The sequence below is a fragment of the Anomaloglossus baeobatrachus genome, chromosome 6 (assembly GCF_048569485.1).
Source record: "Anomaloglossus baeobatrachus isolate aAnoBae1 chromosome 6, aAnoBae1.hap1, whole genome shotgun sequence".
In the NCBI taxonomy this organism is placed as follows: domain Eukaryota; kingdom Metazoa; phylum Chordata; class Amphibia; order Anura; family Aromobatidae; genus Anomaloglossus; species Anomaloglossus baeobatrachus.
The window spans coordinates 216,675,253-216,696,291 of NC_134358.1; the positions used below are offsets into that span (position 1 = coordinate 216,675,253).

The 21,039-nt window shown below is 48.3% G+C and overlaps 1 protein-coding gene across 1 annotated transcript; it reads left to right on the forward strand.

Moving 5' to 3' along the window:
- Window positions 1-4,294: 4,294 nt before the first annotated feature.
- On the forward strand, window positions 4,295-20,592 carry C6H6orf62 (chromosome 6 C6orf62 homolog). Its single transcript, XM_075314681.1, has 5 exons — window positions 4,295-5,637; window positions 7,223-7,399; window positions 8,628-8,750; window positions 9,908-10,042; window positions 19,343-20,592. The coding sequence occupies exons 1-5, from the start codon at window positions 5,509-5,511 to the stop codon at window positions 19,466-19,468; spliced, it is 690 nt and encodes a 229-aa protein (XP_075170796.1). The 5' UTR covers window positions 4,295-5,508; the 3' UTR covers window positions 19,469-20,592.
- The last annotated feature ends 447 nt before the right edge of the window (window positions 20,593-21,039 follow it).

Consider the following 21,039-nt stretch of genomic DNA (forward strand, 5'->3'; position numbering starts at 1 on the left):
ACTACTGAAGCAGCTAGAACGGAGTGGCTAAAATGAGGTCCTCAAAAAATCCACTACGACACAATGTGGATGAGGACTTTCAGCTGCGCTCTGTTACGGTTTTTGCTTTGATGCTCCTCCCACTATTCAAAAAATTCCATTCCAGTCACTTCAGTACCAAATATACATAATGTAGTGGCTAAAATGAGGTCCTCAAAAAATCCACTCTGATATAGACGGCTCACTACTGAAGCAGGTAGAACGGAGTGGCTAAAATGAGGTCCTCAAAAAATCCACTACGACACAATGTGGATATTATGAGGACTTTCAGCTGCGTTCTGTTACGGTTTTTGCTTTGAGGCTCCTCCCACTCTTCGAAAAAATCCATTCCAGTCACCTCAGTACCAAATATACATAATGTAGTGGCTAAAATGAGGTCCTCAAAAAATCCACTACGATACAATGTGGATATTATGAGGACTTTCAGCTGCGCACTGTTACGCTTTTTGCTTTGAGGCTCCTCCCACTCTTCGAAAAAATCCATTGCAGTCAACTCAGTACCAAATGTACATAATGTAGTGGCTAAAATGAGGTCCTCAAAAAATCCACTCTGATATAGACGGCTCACTACTGAAGCAGCTAGAACGGAGTGGCTTTTTTGAGGTCCTCAAAAAATCCACTACGACACAATGTGGATATTATGAGGACTTTCAGCTGCGCTCTGTTACGCTGTTTGCTTTGAGGCTCCTCCCACTCTTCGAAAAAATCCATTGCAGTCACCTCAGTACCAAATGTACATAATGTAGTGGCTAAAATGAGGTCCTCAAAAAATCCACTCTGATATAGACGGCTCACTACTGAAGCAGCTAGAACGGAGTGGCTTTTTTGAGGTCCTCAAAAAATCCACTACGACACAATGTGGATATGATGAGGACTTTCAGCTGCGCTTTGTTACGATTTTTGCTTTGAGGCTCCTCCCACTCTTCGAAAAAATCCATTGCAGTCACCTCAGTACCAAATGTACATAATGTAGTGGCTAAAATGAGGTCCTCAAAAAATCCACTCTGATATAGACGGCTCACTACTGAAGCAGCTAGAACGGAGTGGTTTTTTTGAGGTCCTCAAAAAATCCACTACGACACAATGTTGATATTATGAGGACTTTCAGCTGCGCATTGATACGCTTTTTGCTTTGAGGCTCCTCCCACTCTTCGAAAAAATCCATTGCAGTCACCTCAGTACCAAATGTACATAATGTAGTGGCTAAAATGAGGTCCTCAAAAAATCCACTCTGATATAGACGGCTCACTACTGAAGCAGCTAGAACGGAGTGGCTTTTTTGAGGTCCTCAAAAAATCCACTACGACACAATGTGGATATTATGAGGACTTTCAGCTGCGCACTGTTACGCTTTTTGCTTTGAGGCTCCTCCCACTCTTCGAAAAAATCCATTGCAGTCACCTCAGTACCAAATGTACATAATGTAGTGGCTAAAATGAGGTCCTCAAAAAATCCACTCTGATATAGACGGCTCACTACTGAAGCAGCTAGAACGGAGTGGCTTTTTTGAGGTCCTCAAAAAATCCACTACGACACAATGTGGATATTATGAGGACTTTCAGCTGCGATCTGTTACGGTTTTTGCTTTGAGGCTCCTCCCACTCTTCGAAAAAATCCATTGCAGTCACCTCAGTACCAAATATACATAATGTAGTGGCTAAAATGAGGTCCTCAAAAAATCCACTCTGATATAGACGGCTCACTACTGAAGCAGCTAGAACGGAGTGGCTTTTTTGAGGTCCTCAAAAAATCCACTACGACACAATGTGGATATTATGAGGACTTTCAGCTGCGCACTGTTACGCTTTTTGCTTTGAGGCTCCTCCCACTCTTCGAAAAAATCCATTGCAGTCACCTCAGTACCAAATATACATAATGTAGTGGCTAAAATGAGGTCCTCCAAAAATCCACTCTGATATAGACGGCTCACTACTGAAGCAGCTAGAACGGAGTGGCTAAAATGAGGTCCTCAAAAAATCCACTACGACACAATGTGGATATTATGAGGACTTTCAGCTGCGCTCTGTTACGCTTTTTGCTTTGAGGCTCCTCCCACTCTTCGAAAAAATCCATTGCAGTCACCTCAGTACCAAATGTACATAATGTAGTGGCTAAAATGAGGTCCTCAAAAAATCCACTCTGATATAGACGGCTCACTACTGAAGCAGCTAGAACGGAGTGGCTAAAATGAGGTCCTCAAAAAATCCACTACGACACAATGTGGATATTATGAGGACTTTCAGCTGCGCTCTGTTACGCTTTTTGCTTTGAGGCTCCTCCCACTCTTCGAAAAAATCCATTGCAGTCACCTCAGTACCAAATGTACATAATGTAGTGGCTAAAATGAGGTCCTCAAAAAATCCACTCTGATATAGACGGCTCACTACTGAAGCAGCTAGAACGGAGTGGCTTTTTTGAGGTCCTCAAAAAATCCACTACGACACAATGTGTGAAATTATAAGCACTTTCTCGGCTGCGCTCTGTTACGTTTTTCGCCGTGAGGCTCCTCCCACTCTTCGAAAAAATCCACTGCAGTCACCTCAGTACCAAATGTACATAATGTAGTGGCTAAAATGAGGTCCTCAAAAAATCCACTACGACACAATGTGTGAAATTATAAGCACTTTCTCGGCTGCGCTCTGTTACGTTTTTCGCCGTGAGGCTCCTCCCACTCTTCAAAAACTGAATTTCAGTCACTTCAGTACCAAATGTACATAATGAAGGCTACAGAGAGATCCTCAAAAAATCCACTCTGATCCAATATGGTAAGTTATGAAGACTGTCAGCTGCGCGGTTCCGTTTTTCCTTGTGAGGCTCCGCCCACTCTTTCAATGTCAGTCATGCGGCCACGACTTGTGGAAATACGGTAAAATTAAAATTCCAGCAAAACTGAACAATCAGCGCTGTGTGGAATTATTTATATTGTAAAAAATAATAATAAAATGTAAGTTATAATAATAATGAAAATAAAAATGTGCCCTTTGGAAAAAAATAATAAATATAACAGTGTGAGCATCTAATAAAGAAAAACATGAAATCATTCCAATTATAAATCTGATTCCACCCCTGCTGTAGAAACTGAACTGTGTTGTATGGAGAAAAGATCACAGAGATCATCAAAAAATCAACTCTGATCTAGCCACCTCACTGGTGAAGCAGCTAGAACGGAGTGGATAAAATGAGGTGACCAAAAACATGTGACTGCAGGAGGCCTCAAGAAATCAACTCTGATCTAGTCACTTCAGCAGTGAGCCGGCTAGATCAGAGTGGAAAAAATGAGGACCACAAAAAACCCACTCTGATCTAGACACTTCAGTAGTGAGCCGGCTAAATCAGAGTGGAAAAAATGAGGCCTCAAAAAATCAACTCCGATATAGCCGGCTCACTACTGAAGCAGCTAGATCAGAGTTGATTTTTTGAGGACCACAAAAAATCAACTCTGATCTAGACGCAACCCAGCCTGGAGCGCCGTCTCGCAGGTGACTGTTGTAGCAGCACAGCCTGGAGCGCCGTCTCGCAGGTGACTGTTGTAGCAGCACAGCCTGGAGCGCCGTCTCGCAGGTGACTGTTGTAGCAGCACAGCCTGGAGCGCCGTCTCGCAGGTGACTGTTGTTGCACCACAGCCTGGAGCGCCGTCTCGCAGGTGACTGTTTTAGCAGCACAGCCTGGAGCGCCGTCTCGCAGGTGACTGTTTTAGCAGCACAGCCTGGAGCGCCGTCTTGCAGGTGACTATTGTTGCACCACAGCCTGGAGCGCCATCTCGCAGGTGACTGTTGTTGCACCACAGCCTGGAGCGCCATCTCGCAGGTGACTGTTGTTGCACCACAGCCTGGAGCGCCATCTCGCAGGTGACTATTGCACCACAGCCTGGAGCGCCATCTCGCAGGTGACTGTTGTAGCAGCACAGCCTGGAGCGCCGTCTCGCAGGTGACTGTTGTTCACTTCCTTGTTAATAAAGTTTAGTGAAGTCCACACTCACGCGCTTTCCTACTCGTCATGTGAGGGAGACGTCATCAGCCGCTTTTTGCTGAACACAGGGAGCTCCAATGTGGGCGCTACCATTCGTGGAGGGGGGAGTCAAAATGTCTCGTAATTCTGTCATATTATTGCGACACTAATTATGGCGTGGTATATTATAAGACATTAATTTGTGCCCTTTTTATGTCCTTAAAATTAGAGTTGGACTAGTCCACCCATGCTGAAGATAAGCGTGCCCTCCGCCTGATAATGGTACCGCCCGGAGGATCCCTGGCGGGAGAAGGCAGGAGGTGACGCAGCGGCGGCCATCTTCTCCTTCTGTGTGCTGCTGGCTGCTTGTGGACGGCTCTCGGGCTGTGAGGACGCCTGTGTGTTCGCGCTGCCTTCCTCCAGAAGCTACACGGAGACGGGTCGGGGTTTTCGGCAGCTCCTGGACTGCGTGGTGCCGAGGCCTTGGCCTGCCGCCTCCTCCCCCTCTCACAGCGAGACCCCCGGTCCGGAGTATGGGTGGGTCGGGGTGGAGTAGGCTGTACAGCCCGCTGAGCAGTGCGGCTCACAAGCAGAGGGGGCCGTTGGGGTCCCTGGTGTTTTCTTGACATGGATCTCCTCGCCTCCAGCCTGCCCCCTGACAGCAGCACTCCGCCGACCGCAGACATGACAGGTAGCCGGCGTGGCTAGGACAGCAGACAGCCCCTCCTGACCTCGTGCAATCCCCGCACTGATCGGCCGACTATCGCACAATCCCACACATACAAGCTGTTATTGTTTCTGTCGCCTGTGATCGCGATATGCCCTCCGTTGAGCCCTCATCCCGCTGGTGACAGGGTCGGCCTCTCCTATTGTCCGTCCGCCATCATGGTGTTCCTCCCCATGGGGTGTCGGCTGATCTTCCACATGGGCTTCCTCTCTGCCCCCAAGCCCGGTATTTTGGGGCGCCTCTGCTGTGAACACCCCACCCCCACCTGTCAGCCGGAGAAGTAATCGCGCAGTTTTTTGCACTGTAATAGGGAGCGCAGGGGATCTGGAGTCAGTGACGTCATCTCTTCTCATATGATGCAATCTCGGGGCTGGCTGAGCAGTCTTAGTTTTCCTTTCTGTCAGCAGGGAGGCCTACCAAGCAGGATGGCTTTCGATTTTATGGTATAGGCTAGTAGCCGGTGACATCTTTGTTTTTTTTTTTTTCCATTGTTGGCCCCCCTAGCATTTTAACAGTTGTGTTTCTGGTTTTCTACATGTATATGATGCCTCTTTCAGTTTCATCAGATGAGAACCTCCTTCCTGTCACGGTTGTCCGGCCGCTCCGTTTTCTGACCCCGGTAGTATGACAGGCCCGGCACTGTTAGTGCTGACCTGACTGAGTCATTGGAAGGAGGTAACATGGCTTGTTTCTGTTGACTTCGGTGTCTCACGTGCACAAAAAGAAAATACCCGAAATTTAGCGACAATTTTAGAAGTTCCGTAGGCCTCTGCGGCGGCATTACAAATAAAAAAATGGGGGACCCCAACTCTCGCAAGAAGCAGGCTCTGAACAGACTGCGCTCTCAGCTAAGGAAGAAGAAAGAGTCTCTAGCTGACCAGTTTGACTTCAAGATGTACATCGCTTTTGTGTTCAAAGACAAGGTAAATTGTCTGGAGGAGTGCCCACTGATCACACTCGGGGTATTGGCTAATTCATCTGTTCCTGGGGCTGTTGTGGATCCTAAATGGTACATGTCACTCAGCTGTCTGCCCAGAGCAAAAACTGCTGTGCACGGGAATGGGAGCCATGTTGGTTGTCAGCCCAGGAACAGACTGAATTGACTTTGTAGATCATTCATTCCAGTACTCATTAAAGGGACTTGGCCACAAGTATGTCAAGTCTTGGTGGACTGATCCAGATTGAGCATGTATCAAAGCCTGACTGGGCAATTGAAGCTAGCAGAAACACCTGCCTGCTACCACAGAAAGCCCACCATGGTCCTCCCCTGGGTGGTTTCTTCCCGCACTCGCCTAGGTGACGGGGCAGGCCCCGCTTGGTCCTTTCCGCACTTGTTGCCTAGGTGACGGGGCAGGCCCCGCTTGGTCCACCCCCCGCACTCGCCTAGGTGACGGGGCAGGCCCCGCTTGGTCCTTCCCGCACTTGGTGCCTAGGTGACGGGGCAGGGCCCGCTTGGTCCTTCCCGCACTTGTTGCCTAGGTGACGGGGCAGGCCCCGCTTGGTCCTCCCCCTCTCCCCTGGCCGGCTTCTCCCTGCACTTTCATTTTTCAGACAGTTTTCTCTGAAATTCTGTGATGTTTGAGGGGAGGGGGGGAAAAGAAATGTGCTTGGTACACTATGAAGTGTAAACGTCCCGGCTTCAGATAGGTCTAGTGCGCATGAGCGGAAGTGCCAGGGACTAATGACCATGTACACGGAGATTACATCTGGCATCTGAGGCTGTGACAACGGACACAGGTGCACACGTGACTGGCATTGAATAGCATTTTAGCATGCCCCTGTTGGTGTGCTAAGAGGGTGGTGGTGAATAATGCCCTTGTGACTAGTCCCTGTGCTCATTAACATCATAAAGGATCTTTAGAAATTACTTTTTCTAAAGGTCTCCATGTATGCTAAAATATGCTGGGAGGGTTGGGCAGGGATTAGCAGTATGCACTGCTAGCTAACATGGTACAAAGATATATTTTACCAGTATGCACTGAGAACTGCTGATGGTTCTGGGTGCATATTGCACCTGACCAGTTCCTTTAAGAGCGCTTTTTTTTTTTTTCTTCCTTCTTTTCTTTCCTCATAGCATTTTGTATAGTAGTATTTAGTTCGTGTGTATAATTTTGTGTAATTCTCAGGGCAGCAGCGGACAGTGTGCATAGATGTCAAATTTAGCTTTTGCCTTCATTACAACACTGTCTATTCCAGAATTACAATCTCTAGCTTCTGGGTGACTGGAGTGATTTGGCTGCCTTTGGTGTATCCTCAAACATATCTTTCACATGTGATGTGAATATGGCCTAAGCTGTATCTAGTAGAGTACTTGGAAATTTAAAAAAAATCTTGTTAATCTGGAGTAAATGTCGTGTTTTTGCTTTTTACCATGTTTTTCTTTTCTATACGTTTGAGAGCCTAAAATGTGGCTGTAATTCTGCACTGTCTATGAACCCATTGCAAAAGCATGCACTTATTACTTACAGCTGATACAACTTTTTTTTTTTTTTTTTCCTCCCCTCTTAGAAAAAGTCGTCGGCTCTCTTTGAAGTGGCTGATGTTATACCAGTTATGACGAATAACTATGAAGAAAATATTCTGAAAGGCGTGCGGGATTCCAGCTATTCCTTGGAGAGTTCCCTTGAGCTTCTACAGAAGGATGTAGTACAGCTTCATGCACCTCGCTACCAGTCAATGCGCAGGGTAAGGGCTCGATCAGATAATCATGGTGTAGTCAGTGAACTTGTGCACGTAGGCGATTTTTCCACATTAAGTGATGGTCCACATGAAACAAATTCCCTTTTTTTTTTTTTTTTTGTTAGTGCGTGCAATAGAAGGTAGCTTGTGCGTATAAGCACATAGGGCCAATCACATCCACAGTAAAGGTCCAGTCACACTAAACAACTTACCAGCGATCCCAACAACGATATGGATCGCTGGTAAGTTGCTAGGAGGTTGCTGGTGAGATGTCACACTGCGACGCTCCAGCGATCCCACCAGCAACCTGACCTGGCATGGATCGCTGGAGCGTCGCTACACGAGTTGCTGGTGAGCTCACCAGCAACCAGTGACCAGCCCCCAGCGCCGCGTGGAAGATGCTGCGCTTGGTAACTAAGGTAAATATCGGGTAACCAACCCGATATTTACCTTTGTTACCAGCGCACGCAGCTACACGTGCAGGGAGCAGCGCACACTGAGCGCTGGCTCCCTGCTCTCCTAGTTACAGCACACATCGGGTTAATTACCTGATGTGTGCTGCAGCTAAATGTGCAGGGAGCAGCGCACAATGCTTAGCGCTGGCTCCCTGCTCTCCTAGCTACAGCACACATCGGGTTAATTAACCCGATGTGTCCTGCAGCTACATGTGCACAGAGCAGGAGCCGGCACTGACAGTGAGAGCGTCGGAGGCTGGTAACAAAGGTAAATATCGGGTAACCAAGGACAGGGCTTCTTGGTTACCCGATGTTTACCGTGGTTACCAGCCTCCGCAGAAGCCGGCTCCTGCTGCCTGCACATTTAGTTGTTGCTGTCTCGCTGTCACACACAGCGATCTGTGCTTCACAGCGGGACAGCAACAACTAAAAAATGGCCCAGGACATTCAGCAACAACAAACGACCTCACAGCAGGGGCCAGGTTGTTGCTGGATGTCACACACAGCGACATCACTAGCAACATCGCTGCTACGTCACAAAAGTTGTTTAGCAGCGATGTTGCTAGCGATGTTGCTTAGTGTGACGGGGCCTTTAGTGAGTGTATTTGCCTTGGTGTGTATTTTATTTTGCCCTTGGAACTTGGCTGAAATCAGTTGTCTTCCAGTCTCACACTTGCGATCTGCACTTACCCTTGTTGTCTGGCTTTATTTGAGGCTCATTTTAAATAAATAGCACCTATATCTGTATGAATGAAGTAACACGTGTCTGCATTTTATAGGATGTAATTGGGTGTACTCAAGAAATGGATTTTATTCTTTGGCCTCGGAATGATATAGAGAAGATTGTTTGTCTTCTGTTTTCAAGATGGAAGGGATCAGAGGAGCCCTACAGGCCTGTTTTGGTAAGTATATCTTGTACTGGCTAATATAGCTGTATAAAATAGTTGCAGTTTTGTGACTACAGACTAAGGGGCACTTTGCACACTACGACATCGCAAGCCGATGCTGCGATGCCGTGCGCGATAGTCCCCGCCCCCGTCGCAGCTGCGATATCATGGTGATGGCTGCCGTAGCGAACATCGCTACGGCAGCTTCACATGCACTCACCTGCCCTGCGACGTCGCTCTGGCTGGCGAACCGCCTCCTTATTAAGGGGGCGGGTCGTGCGGCGTCATAGCGACATCAGGCGGCCAATAGGGGCGGAGATGAGTGGGACGTAAACATCCCGCCCACCACCTTCCTTCCGCATAGCCGCAGGACGCAGGTAGATGTTTCTCGCTCCTGCGGCTTTACACACAGCGATGTGTGCTGCCGCAGGAACGAGGAACAACATCGTAACAGCGGTCTTTCCCAATTAATGGAAATGATCGACGCTACACCAATGATACAATAACAACGCTTTTGCGCTCGTTAATTGTATCATAAAGGATTTACACACTACGATGTCGACAGCGATGCCGGATGTGCGTCACTTTCGATTTGACCCCACCGACATCGCACCTGCATTGTCGTAGTGTGCAAAGGGCCCCTAGGAGGTTGATATTTTGGTGAACCTTTGACATTTTGTTTGAGTCTTTGCCCACAGTATAAAACTTATCAAAGGAGGAAGAGACTTTGTTATGGAGAATGACACCACTTTATTGAAATAAATTCACTAAATAAAGACTTGTTGCAGAATGAGACATGACCCGGTGACAGCTTTATATGCATGTAGAGACAACATGACCAAATTGCAATATTTGGAGTAATATTCAGGCAAAAGACCCATGTACAAGGAATTTACTCCAAATAGTGGAGTGTAACTGAGGAATGAATAAGGTGCTGACTGCAAAGATGTAGGGTTGTAGAAGCTAGTGTATAGTCAGTGGAGCAAAAAAGATCTGTATGGCGCTTAGTGCAAGTACATTATATAGGCAATTGGGGTCTGGTAAGGTAAAAAGCCTAGTGTGCACATAACGTTTAAAAGATCTGCTTACCTTTTCATTGATACTGACTTAATCATAAACTCTTTTTTTTTTTTTTCTTTTTATTCTTTCTCTCCCCCTCCTTCCTTCTATAGGCCAAGTTTGAATTTCATCATGGTGATTATGAAAAACATCTTCTGCATGTACTAAGCCGGAATGACAAGACTGGAATTGTTCTGAACAATCCTAACCAGTCAGTGTTCCTCTTCATAGACAGACAGCACTTGCAGGTTAGTGTCTCACACCACCAAAGGCCTAAATGGCGCAATAAACTTGGATTTGCACACAGAAACGGCACATCAGGTCTGCAGCAGTTTTTGCATGCAATGCATGTAGTTTGGGTTTAAAAACAAAAAGCGCCAAAACATACATTTAAATACATGCTTACATTGTGTAAATAGTCACAATCTGCTGCAAATGTGTCCTTATATTAGATTCGATCCACATTGTGTGTGTGTGTGTGTGTGTGTGTGTGTGTGTGTGTGTGTAAGTAAAATATATATTATATAAAAAGAAAAAACAATTTTTTTTTTCCCCTCCCACGTTGTGTAGTTACTGCCTAAAGCCTGCTTTACACGTTGCAATTTCGCATATGATATCTTATGCGATTTGCAACGCCCTCATCGTATGTGTTGCACGTTTAATTTGTTAAACTTGCCGCACAAACGATTAACCCCTGTCACACGTACTTACCCGTCCATACGACCTCGATGTGGGCGGCGAAAGTCCACTTCCTGGAGTGGGAGGAACGTTCGGCGGCAGGCGGCCAATAGAAGCGGAGGGGCAGAGATGAACAGGACGTAAACATCCCGCCCACCTCCTTCCTTCCGCATTGGCGGCTGGAGCCGCAGGACGCAGGTAAGATCTGTTCAATGTTCCCGGGGTGTCACACACTGCGATGTGTGCTGCCTCGGGAACATTGCACAACAGCACGTTCAATTCATGAGGAATAAACGACGTGTATGTGATGAACGGATTTTCGTTCAATCGCACGTACCTGTCACACACTACAATGTACCTTACGATGCCGGATGTGCGTCACTTACGACATGACCCCGCCGACACATCGAAAGATATATTGTAGTGTGTAAAGCCAGCTTTAGGCCCCCTTCACACGTCGGTGAAAAACACTGACGTTCTTCACTGACGTGTAAAACGCGCATATGTCCCTCCGTGATTCGCGGCACACGTGGGTTGTCCATGTGCAATCCGTGATTGCAAATGGACATTACTCACCTGCCTTTGCTCCTGCTGTCCATGGTGCTGAACTCCTCGGCTCTGCAGCGTCCACTCACCGCTCTCTGCAACTACTACCGGGTCAGCTGTTCCTTCTTTCATGAATATTCATGAACCGGGCAGGAGCTGCAGAGGGCACAGGCTGCACAGCGAGTCGCTGGAAAGGTGAGTTGAAAATGTTTTGATATGTCTGTTTTTTCTGGTACGTGTTTCACGGATCACACCATAGTGTGGTCCGTGGGTCATCAGTGATGCCAGAAAAAAACGGACTTGTCTCCGTGCAGAATCACGGACACTCGTGTACGCTTCACGGAGACACGTTCAGTGAAAAATCACTGATGTGTGAGCAGACCCATTGATTATAATGGGTCTGCGTATGTCTTGATTCTGGTACGTATAAAAAAAAAAGCACAAATGTACCAGAATCACTGACGTGTGAAGGGGGCCTAAGGCTGGGGTCACACTGGCATATAGCATTCAATTAGCTCATGCGGGAGAATTGGATGCTGCAATATGCTAATGACACTCGGCTCAAACGCCTGTTGTGAGCAGAGTCAGTCACTGATCCAGTTTTCCAGCATGCAAGAGACGAAGCAAAAGTGCTGGGAAGACAAAGATTGATTTCTCCATTGTCTGTCATATACCGCACTGCACTCATCATCAGAGTGCAGTCTGACGTTTCACACACACCCATAGACTTGTATGCATGCTTGTGATCTGATTTGTGAAGGCACTCACATCATGCTGTAAATTTATTTATTCCCCCTCCTTCTGAAACTGTATGGGGGGAGGGAATCTCAGATCTGCACTGCCCCTTAGTAAAGGCCGGAGTCACACTTACCATTTGAGTCACGTATGACTTGTGCAAGTCTCGCATCACATCACCTGGCACGGCCGCACACTCTGGACAGGAGTGTCAGATGCATAGAAATACATGGAGCCGACCCACTCCTGTCCAGAGAGCAGCTGCCGTGTTGGGTGATGCACTGCGAGACTCAGACGAGGCATGCGCGGATCAATCGCAAGTATGACTCCAGCCTAACAGTGGTCCGAGTGTATCCGATAAAACATCGGCTTGCACTCATCCTTGTTAAATGCTCATATGAGCGAGCCCTAAGGTTAAATTAACGTAAGCACTGGAGCTGGGAGAGCAGTTATGTCCACAATTAATCTTTATTTTTTTTTTTTCTTTCAATTTCTCTTGTCGGGCGCCCCCACCCCATCAAACTGACCTGAGATCATGTTGAAAATGGCTCAAGTACTCTAGCACATACTGATATCAGCCTATTTGTGCAATGCACTAAAAATATGCCTGCAAGTTTTTGGCCTAAGGCTATGTTCAAAACTCTGCATCTTCCTGGTTAACAAAGATGCACTGTGTGAACATAACCTAAAAACAACTTTCTTTGTCGCTCCATTGGGAGACCCAGACAATTGGGGTGTATAGCTATTGCCTCTGGAGGCCACACAAAGTATTACACTTAAAAGTGTAAGGCCCCTCCCCTTCTGGCTATACACCCCCAGTGGGATCACTGGCTCACCAGTTTTGTGCTTTGTGCGAAGGAGGCAACACATCCACGCATAGCTCCACTTTTTAGTCAGCAGCAGCTGCTGACTATGTCGGATGGAAGAAAAGAGGACACATATAGTGTCCCCAGCATGCTCCCTTCTCACCCCACTGTATGTCGGAGGTGTTTGTAAGGTTGAGGTACCCATTGCGGGTACGGCGGCAGGAGCCCACATGCTGATTCCTTCCCCATCCCTTTTTACAGGGCTCTGGGTGAAGTGGGATTTACCGGTCTCCAGGCACTGAGACCGTGCTCCATCTACAGCCCCTGGAGAAGATGCTGGATGGAGCGGAGTACATCAGGGACATGGCCCTGCTTCCTCAAGGTACTCTGTGTCCCCGTGCATTTGGCGCTCACACCGCAGCATGCTGGGTGTTGTAGTGCGCCGGGGGACATCAGCGCTGCGGCGCCTGTGCCATGGCCTCATTCAGCTTTGCTGAAGCAGGCTCACTTATGGGAATTGGTCGCGCCGGCCGCTGGGACTGCGGCGCGGCTGGCACTTGTAGTGCGCCGGGGACTTCAGCGCGGCCTGCGCTTTTACGGCGGCCGCGCTGATAACTAGAGTCCCCGGCTTTTGCGGCCTGCTTCCGTTCGTTCCCGCCCCCAGACCTGCCAGTCAGGAGAGGGGCGGGACGCTGGCCACTTCCAGGAATCGGTCGCGCCGGCCGCTGGCAGCGGCGCGGCTGGCACTTGTGGTGCGCCGGGGACTTCAGCGCGGCCCGCGCTTTTACGGCGGCCGCGCTGTTAACTCGAGTCCCCGGCTTCTGGGCCTAGTCTCCCTTCGTTACCGCCCACAGCCCTGACAGTCAGGGTAGGGGCGTGACGCTGCATAGAGCAGAGCTGAGAGCTGGAGTATGTTTTGCATACTCCACCCCTCTCACTGTGTGCACTGTGAATCCGGATTCCCGCACTTTCTCAGGCACGCCCACGGCTTCCTTCTCTACAAGGACACCGGCAGCCATTAGTGTCAGTTTCTGTACGATACAGAGACAAGTGTGGAAGACCCTGGCATTCTGATAGTCACACAATCGCTGTAACAGGCGTTAAGCAGCACCTGTGGTGCTAACCCCACTAGTGCAGAAGTGCACTTATAGATATGCTTGTACTATATACATTGCACTGTTTGGTCGCACGTTGTATATACCCTCCTGGATTATGCGGAGGAGTTATCAGCATATTCTCTGTGTAAAACAAAGGTGCAGAACCACATGTTTTTCTATACAGCTGGTACAGCATGTACGGCTATACGGCCGGCAGGTACATAGACTCCCATTGTATGCACTAATGGCCAGGGGATGAGGACGGTGTCTGCAGTATTTACTGACAGTTTTTCTGAGACTATGGCTATGATACTAGAAGCCTAGCAGTCCGGACATGTCTCTCACAATATGGGCACTGTTGAATCATTGATCCATGGCCCCCCTCAGTGTGAATAACTAACAGCTCCGGGAATGTCACACGCATCCCAGAGTCACGGCTCTGCACGGACGTCAGTCCCAGACAGCCTAAGTGGGCTCGCTATGAGCGGCCTCGGTTTCATCAGGGTCCTAACAGAAGGACTCGCTGTGTAATGAGGCGGAAGTAGCGGCTCAGGATTCTGATCCTGAGACCGCTCTCAATCTGGATACACCTGATTGTGACGCCATAGTAAATAATCTTATAGCGTCCATCTATAGAATGTGGGTTATTTCTCACAGCTCCTCCAGTGGAGGAGTCAGCTTCACGTATTTTTCTGGACCACTCTGCCTTCAGAGAGGCAGTCCAGGAACACCACGCTTATCCAGATATGCGCTTCTCCAAACGGCTTAGGATACACGTTATCCCTGTCCCCTGACTTGGTCAAGGACTGGACCCAATGTCCCGAGCGGCATCCTCCAATCTCCAGGCTTGTAGCTAGATCCATAGTTGCAGTGGGAGATGGAACTGCAAACTCAAAGATGCCACTGACAGACAGATGGATCTCTGGTCGAAAGCCATCTATGAGGCTGTCGGCGCACCGTTGGCTCCGGCATTCTCTCCCTTGGGGCACTCCAAGCTATTTCAGCTTGTCTTACACAGATTGACACGGTTACACGTACATCTGTGCCGCAGGTGGCATCCTTAACCTCTCAAATGTCTGCATTTGTTTCTTACGCGATTCAGGTTGTCCTGGACTCTGCGAACCGTGCGGCGGTAGCCTCCGCTACTCCGTGTTTTTAAGCAGAGCCTGGTCTGCTCGTTAAGTGAATGGAAGGCAGATTCTGCTTCCAAAAAAGGTTGCCTAACCAGTTGCCTTTTTCTGCTGACCGACTGTTTGGTGAGCGTTGGATGTAACCATCAAACAGTCCAGGGGTAAGGATTCATCCTTTCCTCAGCCCGGACACAACAAACCCCAACAGAGCAAGAGGCAGTCGGGGTTTTCGGCCTTTTCGAGGCTCGGGCAGGTCCCATTTTTCCTCGTCCAATGTGGACTCAAAAGGATCAGAGGAGCTAAGATTCTTAGCGGGCTCAGTCTCGCCCAAAAAAGCGACAGTCTGAAAACCCGCTTCCAAGGCGGCTTCCTCATGACTTGCGGCCTCGGTCGGTAGCAGGCTCTCCCGCCTTGGCGATATTTAGCTGCCATAGGTCAATGACCATTGAGTGTGAGACATTCTGTCTCACGGGTACAGGATAGAGCTCACTTCTCGTCCTCCAACTCGATTCTTCAGAATTTCTCCACCTCCCGGCCGGGCCGCTGCTCTTCTGCAAACAGGGTGCACTCTATAGGCAGAAAGAGTGATGACCCCCGTTCCTCTTCAGGAACAAGGTCACGGTTTTTACCCCAAATTCTTTGCGGTACCTATAACAACGGGCCGTTCCGTCCCGTTCTGGATCTAAAAATGCTCAGCAAGCTCGTGGACACCAGGCGGTTCCGGATGGAATCCCTCCGCCATGTCATCGCCTCAAGGTCCCAAGGATATTTCCTAGCATCATTAGGCATCAAGGATGCTTATCCACACGTGCCGATTGATCCAGAGCACTAGCGTTTCTACGCTTCGTTATAGGAGACGAACACCCTCTGTTCGTAGCTCTACCTTCCGGCTAGCGACAGTCCAACTGGTCTTCGCCAAGGTCAGGGCAGCAGTAGTCACAGTCCTGCACTCTCAGGGTCACTCTGTGGTCCCGTATTTAGACGATCTACTTGTCAAGGCACTCTCTTAGGAAACATGCCAACACTGCCCGAACGTTGCGCTGGAGACTCTCTAGAGTTTTGGGTGGATCATCAACTTTTTAAAGTCAGATCCGACCCCGACCCTATCGATAACATATCTAGGCATAGAGTTTCTTACTCTCTCAGCGATAGTGAAGCTGCCGCTAGACAAACAGCATTCACTACGGGCTGCAAGCTCTTCTTTAAGAACCAGTCGCACACATTGAGACGCCTCATGCACTTCCTACGTAAGATGGTAGCAATGGAGGCAGTTCCTTTCGCGCAGTTTTACTGCGTCCACTACAATGGGACATTCTCCGCCAATGGGACGAGGAGTCGACGTCCCTCAACAGAGTCGTCGTTCTTTCTCAGGCGGCCAAGGAATCTCTACGGTGGTGGCTTCTTCTCACCTCTTGGTCAAAAAGAAGGTCCTTCCTATCCCCGTCCTGGGCGATAGTTACGACAGACGCGAGTCTATCAGGGTGGGGAGCAGTTTTTCTCCACTACAGCGCTCAGGGTACGTGGACTCAGCAAGAGTCCACTCTTCAGATCAATGTTCTTGAACACAGAGCAGTGTATCTTGCCCTACAATCCTTCCAACAGCGGCTGGAAAGCAAGCATATCCGACTTCAGTCGGACAGCTCCACAGCGGTGGCATACATCAACCACCAAGGAAGAACGCGCAACCGGCAAGCCTTCCAGGAAGTCCGGCAGGTTCTGATGTGGGTGGAAGACACGGCATCCACCATATCCACAATTCACATCCCAAGTGTGGAAACTAGGAAGCTGACTTCCTAAGTCGCTGAGGTGTGGCCGAAAGAGTATGGTCTCCTCACCCGGACGGGTTTCAGGAGATCTGGCGCCGCTGACAGAGGCCGGACGTCGATCTAATGGCGTCACGGCACAACAACAATGTGCCAGCTTCATGGCACGGTTTCACAATCATCGAGCTCTGGCGGCAAACGCCTTAGTTCAGCATTGGTCGCAGTTCCAGCTACCTTAGGTGCCACCTCTGGCATTGTTGCCCAGAGTACTGCGCTAGATCAAGACCGACTGCGGCCGCGCCATCCTCGTCGCTACAAATTGGCCGAGGATGTTGTGGTACTCGGTTCTGTGGTGCCTCACGGTAGGCTAACCGGGGGCACTACCAGACCAATCAGACTGGCTGTCTCAAGGGCCATTCTTCCATTTGAATTCTACGGCCCTCAACCGGATGGTGTGGCATTGAGTCCTGGAACCTAGTGTCGTCAGGATTACCTCAGGACGTGGTTGCCACCATGAGACAGGCTAGCATACCAACGTCCGCCAAGATTGACCACAGGACGTGGAAGATGTTCTTATCTCGGTGCTCGGCGCAGGGTGTTTCTCCCTGGCCGGTTGCATCGTCTATGTTTCCTTCCTTCCTGCAATCTAGGTAGGAAAATGGGTTGTCGCTCAGTTCCCTTTAGGGACAAGTCTCAGCGCTATCTGTATTTTTTCAGAAACGACGACTTCCTCAGGTACGCACGTTCCTACGGGGAGTTTGTCTTCTCAGCACTCCGTACAAGCGGCCGTTAGAGCCCTGAGATCTGAACAAGGTTCTAATTGCTCTCCAGATGCCGCCTTTCGAGCCTTTGAAGGATGTCTCCCTTCCCGTTTTTCACGGGAAGTGGCCTTCTAGTAACGGTCTCGTCTCTTAGGAGAGTTTCCGAGCTAGCAACGCTCTCATACAAACTCCCTTCCTGGTCCTTCACCAGGACAGGGTAGTTCTGCGTCCGGTTCCGGAATTTCTCCCTAAGGTGGTATCCCATTTTCATATCAATCAGGATATCACCTCACCTTCTTTGTGTCCTCGTCCAGTCCATCAATTTCAGAAAGATTTGCATCTGTTGGTTCTGGTGAGAGCACTCAGGTTCTACTTCCCGCATGGCGCTCCTGCGCCACCCGGATGCACTCTTTGTCCTTGTCGCTGGTCGGCGTAAACAGTCGCAAGCTTCCAGATCCACCCTTGCTCGGGGGCTCGAGGAACCAATTCTTGAAACCTACAGTTCTACTGGGCTTCTGGTTCTCTCAAGGCCGAAGGCCCATTCTACCAGAGCCGTGGGTGCATCCTGGGCATTACGGCACCAGGCTACGGCTCAGCAGGTGTGTCAGGCACCCACCTGGTCGAGTCTACTTACTTTTACCAAGCATTATCAGATGCATACCTACGCTTCGGCAGACGCCAGCCTAGGTAGATAAGTCATTCAGGCGGCGGTTGGCCACCTGTAGGAGAGGGCCGTTTGACGGCCCTATCATGAGGTATTCTTTTACCCACCCAGGGATTGCTTTTGGACATCCCAATTGTCTGGGTCTCCCAATGGAGCGACAAAGAAGAAGGGAATTTTGTTTACTTACCGTAAATTCCTTTTCTTCTAGCTCCAATTGGGAGACCCAGCACCCGCCCTGTTTTCTCGGGGTTTTTCTGTTTTTTCGGGTACACATGTTGTTCATGTGGTATGGTTCAGTTCTCCGATGTTTCCTCGGATTGAATTGGTCTTTAAACCAGTTATTGGCTTTCCTCCTTCTTGCTTTGGCACTAAAACTGGTGAGCCAGTGATCCCACTGGGGGTGTATAGCCAGAAGGGGAGGGGCCTTACACTTTTAAGTGTAATACTTTGTGTGGCCTCCAGAGGCAATAGCTATACACCCCAATTGTCTGGGTCTCCCAATTGGAGCTAGAAGAAAAGGAATTTACGGTAAGTAAACAAAATTCCCTTCTTGTGCAGTTTACACATTTGCGTTGAACAGCATCCGTTGCATTGCGTTGTGTGACGGATGCAACGGATGCGTTGCATATAGTGGCGCAACGGATCGTACAAAACGGAGAGCCTTTTTTTTTTTTTTTTTTATATTTTTCCTTCTTCTTTACAGTTTTACCGGCAGCAGACTATTGTGAACGATCAGATGAGTGCTCTCACATGCTGGCGAACAATCGATCAGCTGATCGTTTGGCCGCCGAGAATGTGTGCGGGGGGGGGGGAGGAGTGGGTGGAGCAGAGCGGGCCATGGCGTTGAGGATTGTGTGTGTGTGTGCACACAGTGCGGGAGGGGGCAGAGCCAAGCGGTGAAGTGTTGGGCTCCCTGCACACGTAGCGAGGGTAAATATCGGCAAAGCATTTTGCTTGGTTACTTGATATTTACCTTGGTTACGGGTGCAGGGAGCAAGAGAGCATGCGCAGTGAAATCCTACGGATTGCGCTGCTCAAAAAAGTTACATGCTGCGTTCCTCCCGCCCGGCGCAGCGTCAAAATAACGACGCTGCGTCGTCCAGCGGATGCAACGTTGACACTTGCGTTAGTGCGTCGTCCATACAAGTCTATGGAGAATAGCGCAGTGCGTTAACTGACCGCTATTTTCCATAGTGAAGGACTGCGCTGAACGCAAGTGTGAAAGTACCCTTAGACAATTCCTCCAAAAGGCCAGGTTCCAGGAGTTCTTCTAGCTGGGATTTTGCAAGTAATTGAGTACAATGTTTGTGTCCCCCATTCACCCTTTTCAAGATACAATGTATATATTTATATTTATCTTTTCTGTAGACTCCTAAAAGCAAAGCCACAATCCTCAAGCTATGCAGCATCTGCCTCTACCTGCCACAGGAACAGCTCACCCATTGGGCGGTTGGCACCATTGAGGATCACCTTCGCCCATACATGCCCGAGTAAGGTTGTGACCAGTCAAACTGGGAAGATCAGTTAATTATTTTTTTTTTTTCTTATCCAATATCAAGAAGAATATGGACTCATGCTCAGAACACTTGTACGTTGTGAACCTTCATGCTGGATAATTTTTGTATTTTTATTTTCTTTCATCACTTTGTACCTGACCTTTTTTTCCATAAATTTTTTTTTTTTTTTTTATTTAATTTGCATGGACCTTGTGAAAGAGAGGATGTTCTGAAACATCTATGCTTTAGCCTTGTAAAATGTGAAATGATGGGACTTTGGCACACTGAATCAAATGTATCAGAAAGCACAAGGTATTATTTGTTTTGGTGGTCTTCCCATTTGCACTGGTCATATCCCCCTAACAAAGTTTCTAATGTTAGACTATAATTGTAAGGGTGAAATATGAAAGTAAAAGGTATAAAAGCTTCACTGCTTTACCAAACTATGAAAGCACTATCTGAATGGCTTCAATGAAGCATGGATTTGCGGCAGTAAATAAAGGCTGGCCTTGAACCGATGACGAAATCCTGGTAATTCAGCATTTGCTTTCATACCTTAGTTCTTATTGCAGGAATGAGACAAAGTGTTCAGGCACTTGACATTTTTGATCTCTTCTCCCAGTTGCTGCATACAATCTGCATTTCCCACTGTGGGTGCATTAACATTAATATAGTCTAGATGTCTGCAGTGGCTATATTAAATGTAAGTCAAGTACTTGGGAACACTGTGGAAAACACGCTGTGGACGGAGGAAATGAGGCACAAATCTGCTGGGATCTGGGCAGTTATTACTTTTTCTAGAGTAAAGTAATACTTCGATAATAGTAAACCCACGGTGGGTTCTGGAAACCTAAGTTATAAAGCAGTTGCAAACTGTAATTGAAAGTTGAAGCGTGCGGAGTTGGATAAGGATATTTTTATTTTGTGCAATGAAAATAAGGTTGACTACTGTATTGTATTGAAGGAAAGCTTTGCTCAAAGGGTTTCAGTACCTTTTTGATTAAACTTGTATAGGCCTGCTCCCGTTGGCTAATACTAGTGCTTACCTGGTTTCAATTTGTATCTAGCTTTTGTTTGAAATTGGATTACATTGAAAATCGAAAATAAACAAGCTTAAATCTCCATGTTGTCTGTCTTTTGTGCAGTTGTTTGTTTTTGTTTTTTTAAGCAATCCAATGATTATGCAAGTTTTTAACCCCCTTTAACGACGTTGGACAAGTATGTTCTAGAAGGCAAGTAATTCCTGACCTAGGACTTTTAGCTACTGCCTGGCAATTACATAGGCACTGGCGCTATGCTGGAACAATCGCCACTAGGCACTCAAGTTTTCCCAACAGTTGAGCCTTGGATCTCACAGCCAGGGACTGCCCATGCCATCCCTGGCTGTTTAACCCCCTTAGGTTATGTGCCCACGGGGAAAGTGTCCTGCGGTTATATCCGCAGGAGCTCCCAGAAATCCGCAGCACAACTTTGTCGGTTTCAATGCTGCGGAATGTCCTGCGGATATGTTGTGGGCATTCTGCATTGAGGATACAGTACCATGGCTTCGGCACTGCATCCCCAATGCAG